This window comes from Symphalangus syndactylus, chromosome 1 (assembly GCF_028878055.3).
Source record: "Symphalangus syndactylus isolate Jambi chromosome 1, NHGRI_mSymSyn1-v2.1_pri, whole genome shotgun sequence".
In the NCBI taxonomy this organism is placed as follows: Eukaryota; Metazoa; Chordata; class Mammalia; order Primates; family Hylobatidae; genus Symphalangus; species Symphalangus syndactylus.
The window spans coordinates 115086640-115100157 of NC_072423.2; the positions used below are offsets into that span (position 1 = coordinate 115086640).

General features: G+C 39.3%; 1 protein-coding gene across 14 annotated transcripts in view; it reads left to right on the plus strand.

The window, feature by feature from the left end:
- LOC129483098 (leucine zipper transcription factor-like protein 1) overlaps positions 1-13518 on the plus strand; it is a 204365-nt gene that overhangs the window by 155008 nt on the left and 35839 nt on the right. For 4 of the 14 annotated variants that reach the window (XM_063610782.1, XM_055280088.2, XM_055280105.2 and 1 more), the window contains 6 exons: positions 77-148; positions 2047-2112; positions 2195-2272; positions 4565-4741; positions 6034-6137; positions 7161-9526. In XM_063610782.1, the coding sequence (XP_063466852.1) occupies positions 77-148; positions 2047-2112; positions 2195-2272; positions 4565-4741; positions 6034-6137; positions 7161-7179 (516 nt within the window). In that variant the 3' untranslated portion in view covers positions 7180-9526. Of the gene's footprint in view, positions 1-76; positions 149-2046; positions 2113-2194; positions 2273-4564; positions 4742-6033; positions 6138-7160; positions 9527-10308; positions 11814-13518 lie in introns of those variants that run through there. The other 10 variants (XM_063610788.1, XM_063610843.1, XM_063610865.1 and 7 more) reach the window with 7 other exon arrangements.

Consider the following 13518-nt stretch of genomic DNA (forward strand, 5'->3'; position numbering starts at 1 on the left):
CACAGTGCAAGTGTTCAATGATTATACATGCTTTATTCTGTGGTGATTTCAGTTTGGTTTCTTTATTATATTTCAGCCCATCTTAGATGTCACAAAGCCAAAACTTGCTCCACTTAATGAAGGTGGAACAGCAGAACTCCTAAACAAGGTAGTATTATTGTTTTGAGAAATGGAAAGTCTCTAATTCTGTCCCGTCATTGCCTAGGGTAGAGAAACAGAAGTGGAAGGTTTTTTTCAGGTCCTCTGAGGATAATTAGTCCATTACAGTAGTTTTACTTGATGGTACCCCATGGGCCAGAAGAGGGCATACTTAACCTTCTAGAGAGCCTGAAGTAGCTCCTGATCACACCTTTTCAAGGTAAAGTGAAGAGCATGAAATTTTGGACAGCGTTTATTGATGGACATTTAAAGTTTGTGATCTACGGTAACAAGGAGAAGGGTTTTTAAGTTTATAAAAATTATTTATCAATTAGCCGGGTGTGGTGGTACGCGCCTGTAGTCACAGCTACTCGGGAGGCTGAGGCAGGAGAATTGCTTGAACCCGGGAGGTGGAGGTTGCAGCAAGCTGAGATCACACCACTGCACTCCAGCCTGGGCGACAGAGTGAGACTCCATGTAAAAAAAAAAAAAAAAAAATTATTTATCAGCACAGGTTGAGTATCCCTTATCCTTGGGACCAGAAGTGTTTTGGATTTGAGATTCTTGAATATTTGCGTTATACAGACCCCAGTTGAGCATCCCAAATCCAAAAATCTGAAATCTGAAATGCTCCAATGAGCATTTTCTTTGAGCATCATGTCAGCACTCAGAAAGTTTCTGATTTTGAAGCATTTCAGATTTCAGCTATTTTTCATGACCCTTGTATTCTCAACATTATGCTAGATGTTATTAGAAATAAAAGTAGTGTAATACCTGCTCCCTTGCCCTCAAAAATGTAATAGTTTGTTTTTTTGTTGTTTGTTTTTTTGAGACAGAGTCTCGCTCTGTTGCCCAGGCTGGAGTGTGGCGGCGCGATCTAGGCTCACTGCAAGCTCCGCCTCCTGGGTTCATGCCATTCTCCTGCCTCAGCCTCCGAGTAGTGCCCACCACCACGCCCGGCTAATTTTTTGTATTTTTAGTAGAGACGGGGTTTCACCATGTTAGCCAGGATGGTCTCGATCTCCTGACCTTGTGATCCTCCCGCCTTGGCCCCCCAAAGTGCTGGGATTACAGGTGTGAGCCACCGTGCCCAGCCAAAAATGTAATAGTTTTATTGGGAAGGTAGAACTGACGTTCTAGAAATAGAGACCAGAGTATACTCTCCTGTGTGCTACAGGTGTCATACTGGGTAGCAGAGAAGACTCAGTTGTGTGTGGATAAGAGTAGGTGAGAACAGGCTCTTGGGTAAGGGGGTACCTAAGCTGGGCCTTGAAGGATGAAGACCAATTAAATTGTAGAGGAAAGAGAAGTGAGTGTGTTGGGCAGGAGAACAGAACAGGCAGTGGTCAGACAGGGGGCAGCATGACTTGAAACAGAGTGCAGTGCTCTCTGACTGGGCTGATGTGTTTGTTGGAGTCTAGTGAAAAATAACACAGGTGATTCGAATGTTTGAGCTGTATAAGAGCAAAAGTGTTTGGCCTCAACTCAGTCAGAAGCATCTGTGGGCTTGAGCATGGTACTAAAGTGAAGGAGTTCTCAGGATAAGGGGCAACAGTGTGCAGTGTAAGCTGAGAATAGACCCAGGATTTGCAGGACCAAGTAGACGAGAGATGGCAGGGAAGGGGGTCTTTGGAAAAAACTTGAAAACAGAGGACTGAAAGAGGAAAGATGTGTCTGAGAAACTGAAAGAAAAGAAACTAGATGTTGTAGAGCCAAAGCTGACTCACAGATACTGAGGCTGATAGGCTGGGTGAAATTGGGATATTACCAAAATATCAGTAGTGCATTTTTGAGCTATTATGTAATTTAAATTAAATTTAAAAATTAGATTTTTAAGTGAAACAAGGAATAATTTCAAATATTAAAATATTTTGGTTAATATAATAAAACTTGAATTTACTCACAAAGGAAATTTTAAGACTTCAAGAAGAGAATGAGAAATTGAAGTCAAGGTTGAAGACCGTTGAAATACAGGTAACTGAGAAATGTTTTGACACAATTATTGAACTGCCTACAGACTAAATACTGAAAGTGTTTTGTTTAAACTTCACTGTAGGCTACAAATGCACTGGATGAAAAGTCAAAACTAGAAAAAGCACTGCAAGATTTACAGCTTGATCAAGGAAATCAAAAGGTGAAACAAGTTTTAGCTACCTTTTTCACATTTTTTAAGTAGAATGAAGTTATAAACTTAAAATTAAGTCTTAGTTACTGCTCACTGTACCCCATCCCCTGCTACTCCCTGAGACGAATGCCTCTATCGTCATGTGCTGGGACATCCTTGCCCCCAAAAGGCCTGGTGAGAACCAGTGGCCTTCCCTCTGTCCATCCTCCAGGGCAGAGGGGACAGTACATAGCTCACGCACCTGCAGTTTCCCTGGCATGCAAGATATTCTCACATTTATTTTTTAAGTTTTTGTACAATTTTCCTGGTATGCAAGATACTCTCACTTTTTTTTTAAGTTTCCCTTCTCACTTTGACATCCAATTACAGTGGAGGGGAGAGGAAATGAAGAAAAGAAAGGTTTTTAATTGGTTTATATTTGGATTTTATTATACTGAACATTACTTAAGTTTGCCTTTGATGAGTGTGACAAAATGATTAGGAATCTGCAGATGCATCTGTACCCACCGGCACTGTAGAGTACAATGAAATCCAGTGTTGTAGTTCTTCATGCTTGTCTGAATGTAATGACTGAATGTCACTCTGCCTGCGGGAAGTCATTATATGTACAGTCTGTCTGCTGTGGACTTTCCATTGAGTGTGCATGCTGCAGTATGATTTCCTGTGAGCAGGACCATTTGGGTAGATATTCAGTACAGCATTGGCTTTTCTAGTGGTCGTACTCTCATTGCAAATGTCTGGTAAACAATCCCAAAATCTGCTTCACTGGGCTTTTGCTAATCTTTTCTCCATGAAAAATTTCAAACATACACAAAAGTAGAGAGAATAGTATAATGAACCCCCATGCACTCATCACTCGATTTAGCAGTTACAAATGCATGGCCAGTCTGGTTTCATTTGTACCTCTACTTTCTTCTTCCCACCCGCCATGTTTTTTTGAAGCAAATCTCAGACATTGAACCATTTTATCTGTAGATATTTTTAAAATAGGAGGATACTTCTTACATAGCTAATGATTTTCAACCATTATATGCCAATGACAATAGATTTATAAAAACACAAATGTTCCAGAACAGCTTTATAATTTCTCATAAGTCAAACAATTGCAAACACATTTGGATGATGAATTTATTTAAAAGCTTTTTGGGGCTTTTCTCCAATTTTACTGTAAGATTTTGGACACAAGAACAACCAGTGAATAAGTTCTTTTATTAGTTGCAATGAAATAAAATCTTTTTTTCAAAGACCAGATTTCAAAAATGAGGAAAGATTTTGTTTTTCTTTTGTTGAGAGTACTTTTTTTTTTTTTTTTTGAGACAGAGCCTTATTCTGTTGCCCAGGCTGCAGTGCAGTGGTGCAACCATGGCTCACTACAACCTTAACCTCATAAGCTCAAGTGATCCTCCCACCTCAGCCTCCCAAGTGGTTGGAACCACAGGCATGTGCCACCATGCCTGGCTAATTTTTTATATTTTTTGTAGAGACAGGGTCTTGCTTTGTTGCCCAGGCTGGTCTCAATTTCCTGGGCTCAAGCAGTCCTCCTCCTTTGGCCTCCTAAAGTATTGGAATTATAGGCGTGAGTCACTGCTCCCGGCTGAAAGGACTAAGTATTTCTTCATCTACATATTCACCAATTATAGACCATTTTACTGTCTTATCAATACAAATGTTTCTTCTTTCATGAATCTTATCCAGTCAAAAGCAAGATCGAGGAAGAGAGAAGATCCTGTCTTATGCTATAGTTGTCAAAGTATGGAAAAATGTACATATCTCATAAATATAAAAAACTTAAAATCTTAAAAATTTAGAAAACCATGTAATCAGTAATTGTGCTCTCATATTATTTCCTTGTAAATAATGACTAAAACATATGTCTATTAAGTTTTTGGTATAAATTATATTACTTTTATCATTTTTTCTATCATTTTGAAGAATTCAAACTTCTTTGAGGATTTTTTTAAATTTGGCTTTTCAAAATGAAACCTATTTGCCATCTCAACCCTGGTGCACACATCTTGGATGGAAATACCAGCGGTTCACAAATCATATTTTATGTATTTGGAATTCAGTGGCTACTGAGTGTCGGCTGTGTGCAAGACACCACGTACCCAGGGCTGACAATGGACTGGCCTACTGGTGACTCTGAAGGGGCTGGCACTTACCTAGGCTGGCAAGGGAGGCTGGCATGCACACACAACATACATCATTTTTTTCATCTCCTGTGATGTTGAATCACCATTCTAAAACAGTTATTTTTAGAATATCAACATGAAATTACATCCCTGCATTTATTTTTCATAGGATTTTATAAAGGCCCAAGACTTGAGTAACTTGGAAAACACTGTCGCTGCTTTAAAGAGTGAGTTTCAGAAGACACTTAATGACAAGACAGAAAACCAGAAGTCACTGGAGGAGAATCTGGCGACAGCCAAGCACGATCTACTCAGGGTTCAGGAGCAGCTGCACATGGCTGAAAAGGTCAGAAGACCATGTTTAAGGGATCTGTCTGTTAATGTACGATTAATGCACACAGTATAGAGGAATACATGTGGCTAAGATAAACGTTGAACAACTGCAAATTCAGATTTTTTTTCTCAAGGTATTAGCCAATATATTCTAAAGATTAATCATTTCTGGGCACTGATATTCTTCCATCTTTGGTACTAAAATATCTGTGATAATAAGACATCTCCTCCCCCCTACAGCATGGTGAAATGCTCCTCTGTAGGTGGCTTGAATCCTGCCCTGCATCCCACCATGTTGCTCTTCTGCTCCTTCTTCCCACAGCCTGCAGAGGGATGAGGGACTGTTTTTTTTAGGGACTTCTATACTTTCATCATAATTTATATAAAATATGTAGAGAGCTAGATTCTTCACTTTGGGGATTAGACTCTTAAGAATATGGGAGTTGGGCCGGGCGCGGTGGCTCATGCCTGTAATCCCAGAACTTTGGGAGGCCGAGGTGGGCGGATCACGAGGTCAGAAGATCGAGACCATCCAGGATAACACGGTGAAACCCTGTCTCTACTAAAAATGCAAAAAAATAGCCAGGCGTGGTGGCAGGCGCCTGCAGTCCCAGCTACTCGGGAGGCTGAGGCAGGAGAATGGCATGAACCCGGGAGGCGGAGTTTGCAGTGAGCCGAGATCACGCCACTGCACTCCAGCCTGGGTGACAGCGTGAGACTCCGTCTCAAAAAAAAAAAAAAAAAAAAGAATATGGGAGTTGAGGCCGGGTGCTGTGGCTTGTGCCTGTAATCCCAGCACTTTGGGAGGCCAAGATGGGAGGATTGCTTGAGCCCAGGAGTCCAAGACCAGCCTGGCCAACATAGCAAGACCCCCATCTCTATAAAAAAATTAAAAATTTTTTCATATAAAAAATGGGAAAAAAGAATATGGGAGCTAAAATTTAACTAAATTAAAAATCCTTTTGCTAAAATACACAACTTTGGGACTTGGGAAAAAAGTGTGCTTATTTTACTGGAAAATTAGTTTAATATTTCAAATAGATTTATCATATCCAGGGCTTGAGTTATTTACCAACACTGTACTTGGGAAAATGTTACTATTTTATGGCTTCTCATTTGAAAGTATATATTTTTAAAGTTTGGATAGTCTTAGTTTTATATAAATGTGTCCTTTAAGGAAATTAGAAAATCATTAGCAAAATATTAGTAAAATTCAAGCAAAAAAACTTGCATATTTTTTTCACATTTGTTATCTCTTTCCTTAACCATTTTTGTAGTAATGGGCTGACATTTTTTACTAAGCAGGAATTAGAAAAGAAATTTCAGCAAACAGCAGCTTATCGAAACATGAAAGAGATTCTTACCAAGAAGAATGACCAAATCAAAGATCTGAGGAAAAGACTGGCACAGTAAGCCACACTGATCCCGCCTTTGGATTTCTCTCTCTGGATTGATGTTTGTTCTCTGTTAAATCTAAGCTTGTTCCAGAGAGGTCAAGCCAGTGGTAGTTGGCTGGATCATTTAGTCCAGAAGCCTTCATCTGAGGAAAGTGGAGGAGCTCCGGCCTGACCTTATCTATAATGCCCACCAGGGCTTCTTTTTAGGTTCATCTAGGCCTTTAGACTCACACAGGCCTACAGTAAGCTGCTCTTGGCAATGGATTCACTTAGCAGGATGTCAGACAGGAAACACAGCAAGCTCGCAGGACAGCATTAGGTAGTTCTCTTCTCCTCAGTGGTATACTCTAAGCAGTCCAAGAATTGGTCTTACTGTTCCCCTAAGTGACAGTTTAAGTTGGAGAGAATGAGATTCATGCAGATGGGTGTCATAGCCAGCTTGGCTTAGAAGTCCGTGTTCTACATAGGATTAGTATCTCTCGTAGCAGTCACATGATACCCAGTTAAGGGTATGTCCAGTTAAAAGAACTCATCGCACAGGGGGAAACCTAAAGTGGTGGCTCCCACCACGTATTTATAGTTCATTCATAGTCCTCCAGGTCCAGATGTGGTCATCAGATATTTTGCCTGGAAACTGAGTTGACATTTTACCTTTATCAGAGTTCCAGGGGAGCAGAGCTAGAAAGGGAATTCAAGGTGAGATTTGTCCTTAGAGAAGTAGATTTGCTAGCCCTTTACTCATATAGTCGTATCAACTATTCTTGTCAATATGATGCTTGAGGTAATTACACGAAGTTATCACAGGTCTAAATGCCAAATATAGAGACCTGGAGTCTTAGCAGTGATCTGGCCTATCCTCCTACCTGACGTAAAAATCCCCTCTGAGTCACCTCAAAACAAAGTTGAATGTGTCCAACTTCTACCATAGCAGTAATTTGAAGTGAGAAATATAGTGCCACTGCTTCAAGTAAACTTATTTGGTAATAACAACAACAAAACGTATCCTGACATTGTGTTCTTAATTTATATCTCCAGATATGAACCTGAAGATTAAAACTGAAGATTTCATCTGGAAGCTACCACATGCAAACATACAAGCAGTCTCACCTCAGGCATGTATTTTGAAGCATTTTGTCATATCCCCTCTCCTTATTTTTCTAATATTTAGACTTCTAATATTTAGAACTAGAGTTCCTATTTTCAGCTAGTTGAAAACAGAGAAAACCTAGTGATTCTGTCTGGTCATCCCACACACCTCTCTACTGAGTGCTCCAGAGTCTTAGCTCACATGCACTGAGAATTCTTTACAGCAAAGAAGAGATTTTTAGAGTGAGAAGAAGAGGCTTATCCTTCTGCATTAGTATAGAGTCTGTCTTTTTAATAAATGTTAAAGAAGCTAACAATGTTTGTACTTATGCATTCCCCATGGGTAAAAATAAATAATAGCATTATTAAAGATAGTTATTACCAAAAAAAGATAGTTATTACAAATAAATATGTCTCTTTTAAAAATAAAATCTTAATTCATTTATTCTATTTGATGATAAACTATGAATTCATTGAAAATGTGAATTCTATTATGGGTAGCCTTTTTACCAATTATAAGGAAAATTTACAGCAGTGAACATGAACATTCACTTAGCTTCCTCAGTCTCTGCATCTTAAAGACCATTTATCAGAGGAGGTTCAGCATTTTTTGCAGCATAACTTTTTGTGAGTCTGTATTACTAATGGATAAGTTAAATCCATCCTGCACTTCTACAGTTTAGGAAGTATCTGGACTCAGAATAAATGTAATATTTATACTTGTTTCCAGAATGTTATTTTACATTTTATGTTAAATAAGAACACTTTTTAAAAGACTTATGTTCAACATAAAATCAGCTGTCAGACTTCAGATTAGACTTTATTTATGTGGGTCTATAATAATTGTATTTTCAAGAGGTTTTCACTATATTTTTATTGGCCTGGTTTTCTCAGACGATTTTGGACAAATCAGTAGAAACTGGGCATCATATCCACAGTTATGTAAGGCAGTGATATACTATAAGGATAAACAAAGTCAAGTCCATAAAGCAATAATCCCTCAGAAGGAAAGTCCTTACTTTTCACATATTAATATTTAGTAATTTTTCCTGCTTCTAAAAGTAAGAGTATCACACCCTAAATGAACACTATCTACTAAGAGACATCATTCCACTTCCACAAATGAAGATTTTATTCCAAGAAATGAGTTTACTGATTGGAGCATAGGGCTTGTTGTTATTTTTATTCAAGCTTTTAGTAATAGCCTTGAATTTATTATTTTTCTTATAGGCTTTTTGTTAAAATAGTGAAGGAACAAATGTTAAAGGGTAAGATAATTTCCCTGCAAAGGGACACAGAAGGCAGTCTTAAGAAGATGAATGGATCAGAGAAGGGAGAGAATAAAATACAATAACAAGCCAGCATTTACTATGTATTTTCTCCTCACCTCTCTCTCCATATTTAGGTCACTTACCAGTTTCTATGCCCTTTTGGAGCTTTTGTTGAGGGCATCATTCTCACCCTGTATTTCTTTAGCCCTAAATTGACACTCTCTCCAAAAATCCATTCCATTGTCTGTGGACCAAGATGTTGTATATAATTCAGAAGCAGAACTCTTGGCTAAAGGGCTAGTGTGGCCTTCAGAAACCATTCAATTATTTTCTCCCTACACCTTTGTCAGTTTGATACCAGTGAGGAAAAAAAGGCATGTTGATAAGAAACCTATATTGCTAGGTAGAATTTGTACTTGTTTTCTTGGTAGAAGTTTTGAAATATTCTGTACAGTATGTTCCTATTGTTTAATAATGAATTCAAAAATATTTCTAAAACCTTAAAACCAACTATGCCAAGCATTAAGATAAACAAATATGATGTTCTTTGACGTAAATCAACGTGATGATTCTTTCACATGTAAACACATTTCAGTGTTTCTGGTTTGTCATTTTTGTTGTTGTTGTTGTTATTTACTCTATACCCTTTAGCAAAATAGTTTTAAATTTTTATTGTTTTTAGTAGTTTCCCAACTTTAAGATTTATCTCATTTAACTGAGAAAGAAAGCCTTTTTCATATATATATATATTGGATTTCTAAGGATGTTTGTTTGAGCCTTGATTAGACTTTTGATGTGCTAAGCCAGACAGGCAGTCTGTACATTGGTGGCCATCACAATGCAGCTTTGGCTTAATTTAATTCAGGCCTGCTGCTGAGTTATGCACAGACTTTTTGTTGACCAAAATAAAATATAAAGGGTTTTCTTCTGTTTGACATTTAAGTGTTCATTTTTTCTCTTTATGCATTACATTTTAACCTATATTAAATAAATGTTTAAATGATAATTTGCTTATGTCTTATAAAACTCAGCATAAGAAAAATACTGCCCTGCCTTGACTGTGTAATCTTATTTGATAAAGCCTTTGCTATTCATTATTTCCATTCTGATTAACTGAAAGAGATTTATAGAGATGCTCAAATTTTAAGCCCTTGGTGCTTTTAGATATATATTGGTTGCAAAAGTTTGGCATTAATGATTTCCCTCTGCTTATGTGTAAATGCCTATGTTCGAAAGCTTTGCCACTAGATATTCAAATCATAAATTGTCCTTGCGATAGTTTACTGAGGAGATATACCTAATGCTAAATGACAAGTTAATGGGTGCAGGAAATCAACATGGCACATGGATACATATGTAACAAGCCTGCACATTGTGCACATGTAACCTAAAACCTAAAGTATAATAAAAAAAAAAAGAAAAAAAAAACAAATCATAAATTGTCATGTAAGCCAGTCTTCCAGAAAGAAAAGTGATTTCAGCAAAATGATATTTCACATTTAGACAAAACAGTAGTATTTAGACAACAATATTTTGACAAAACCATTTTCAAAACTGCTTAGGAAAAAGGGGAAATATTATACTTAAAGGTAATGACCTCTGTCTTGAATAGAGGTGAGTGGGTTGGTGACAACTGGTTTGGAGGCTTTTGTTGGGGGCTGTGATGTCTTTTGCATTGTGTCATCAGTTCCTTCACCAAGTAAGTGTGTCGCTGTTATTGCCTATTGTAAAACATGAATTGATGCGAAGAGTAGTCAATCTCTTACATTATATGAAGTATAACTTCGTCTCTTTTTTACCTATAATACATCCTTTAACTTTTACAGATTAAAAAACCACTGTTAGACAAAGCAAAATGGAACTTGGAAAATCCTTTATAGTTTTGTAAAATAGCAGTGGGCTTCCTGTCAAATTAACTAACAGCTTATTAAATGGATTTTCATGAGCACTTGGAAAAGAAACGTACCCACCAGGAGCCAGCATGGATCTCCCTAGTAAGAAATCAGGTACGGCAGGGCCAGTTGTGGTGTCTCATGACTGTAATTACAACGCTTTGGGAGTTCCCGGTGGGGGGATCGCTTGAGGCCAGTAGGTCAAAACCAGCCTGGCCAATATCGCAAGACCCCATCTCTACAAAAAATTTAAAAATTAGCTGGGCATAGTGGCATGTGATCACATCATATGGCAGCCTAAACTCGTTTTGTCTTTTTTTTTTTTTTTTTTTTTTGAGACGGAGTCTCACTCTGTTGCCCAGGCTGGAGTGCAGTGGTGTGATCTCGGCTCACTGCAAGCTTCACCTCCCAGGTTCAAGCCATTCTCCTGCCTCAGCCTCCCGAGTAGCTGGGACTACAGGCGCCCACCACCATGGCTGGCTAATTTTTTTGTATTTTTAGTAGAGACAGGGTTTCACCACGTTAGCCAGGATGGTCTCGATCTCCTGACCTCGTGATCCACCCACCTCGGCCTCCCAAAGTGCTGGGATGACAGGCGTGAGCCACTGCACCCGGCCTCATTTGTCTTTTTAAAAGCATGAGAGGTATAGTATGTCAGAATTTCAGCAAGGTGCTTGACAAAGACTTCATGATAGTCTTGTTGAAAAGAATCTTAGGTGGGTTTTCCCAAATGTAGACTATAGGATAAGGATTTGGGTGCAGGTAGTTTATTTGGGAAGTGATTTCAGGAAATCCTGTGGAAGACTGAGGAACTGAGACAGATCGAAAGAGTCACCACTGTGGGCAACTGGGACCCAATCCTGCTGGGGACCCTCTGAGACATGGTACAGAAAACATCTCTGAATTATTACACTGAAGGACAAAGTAGCTGGGAATATTATCCACCACTTTCCATCCCTCACTGGTTGAGGTTGGAAATCTGAGGTATTAATTCCTTGCCATGTCCAGCCTGCCTGGATGTGGACCAAATTCCAGAGAATGCTCTCAGGCAAAGAGACTCCTCCAGAAGCCAAGCATGGGAACTGTCTGCTTGCAAACTCGGGAATAGATGGGGAGCGACTGTTAATGGGAACTGCATTTCATTTTGAGGGGATGAAATGTTCTGGAATTAGATAGTTGTAATAGTTGTACAACTTTGTGACTATACTAAAAATCACTGAATTGTATACTTTACAATGATAAATTTTATATGTGAGTTATATCTCAATTAAAAAAAAAGAAAACCTCTGGGAATAAATGAAGGGGATATGTTGAAGTAATCACCAGCATCTCCAGCCGTCCACCCCGCTCTACTGTACCGCCTGGTGTCCCACATTAAGTTCACTTTCTCTCGAGGATAATGGCTGGTCACAATATTTTTAAAACAATGAATACAAAAAGGAAAACATCAACGAAAAGGTTAGTGGAACAGGCTGTAGTCCTGTCTGTTGCGTATTGGTCCTGAAGCCATAATTAACATTTATCATCTCCCTCTTCTACTTATTCTAGATTCCCCTCACCCTCAACCAGCACTTTTGCTGGTCAGCATGGCTGGCCTCATGAGATGACCTAGACTTTCCTTTCTTAGATGTCTGAGCCCCTGATCATTTTGCCCCTGTCCTGCTGTATTTGTGAAATTTCTCATTTATTGTTACCCCCACATATCACCAAGAGGTACCCCTACACTACACCCTGAACCATAGAGAGGTACAAAGCCCTTCTGACTGTGTACTCAAAACTTGCAGCCTTCTGAGTGACCCAAGAAATGGTCAGAGCAGTATTCCTAAGTGTTGTACATGCTGACTTCAGAATCCAGATAATACTACCTAGTGCTTGCCTCTCTTAGTAGTAGAAGGTACAAAATGTAATAACTGGCTCTTGACTTGGCAGGATGTCCCAGTATTCCCTAGATTGTTGGACCTCTGACCTCTGAATCTTTGTAGGAATTACCTCCTTCTCTCTGGTGCATGTGTCATAAGAAACACTCAGATTATTTGCCAGTTCATTCCCATTCACCAGGTCCAGTTAACATTTTGTCATCCACCTGTTGGACCAGGATGATGTTCTACAGAATGTCACAATGATCAAGGACTTCTTTGGACTGTTTTGTAACAGAGCAGGAGGGTTTATATGCTCCTGGAGCAAAACTGTGAATGTATTATCTGACCCAGATGAATTCAACCTGTTCTTGCTTCTCTTTTCTGAAGGGGATTTAAAAGAATTCATTAACCACATCTCCAGCCTCATATCAAGTGCTGACTCGAAGGGATGCTACATCTAGCACAGCAGCTGCTATTGGAGTTACTTCTTGGTTTATGCTAGTCCACTGTTATCTTTCACTTTTGCTCTGTTTTGCTTTGCAGGAGCCATTCAATGGGATATTGTGGGGATCACTGTCAATACTCCTGGGATGTTGCCTCTGATTTTGACCAGGAGTGGGGAGGGGGTGGGATGGAGAGAGCATTTTGGAGCATTAAATAAGCCTTTTCTACCATTATGGCTCTTATCCCTCAGATCAAGAAACCAATTTTGGGGTCTCTCAGTTAAGTGCACTCATCTCATTTATCCTCTCAGAAACGAGGGAGATCAGGGGATTGACCCACAGGCCTACTGGATCTGCCCTGAGATAGCCTTGGGTCAGAACTTTATAGATTGCCTATCTTATATGTCCCACTCTAACAAGAGGGCTGTGATGGCGCTTTAGATTCCCTGGGTATGTCACTCAGGCCCTGTGTTGAGTAGTTCTTGAAAGATGTGTATATTCTACTTTCTCAGTGTACAGTTACTCTGAAAAATGGCCATGGGGCTCTTTGGGAAAGATTTGAGACAGTGTGTATTATTTAAGATTGCTATAGTGCTGCAGGGCTTCTCCTCAGGAGACCCAGACTCTCCTTCAATCCACGGGCTCTGGAACTGAGAACTGACTAGGTCTGGTAACTATGAGAGATCAGGATTTTCCACTGTGGTGGCTGACATCGGTCTTTTACTCATCAGCTGTTTGGTTGGTTGGCTTGGTTTCATAACAATAACTTCATTGACTGCCCTTTCACCTCACCTCTAGGAGCGCCATAATCTATTAGCCACTGGTCCTTAGCTCCCTGGTTG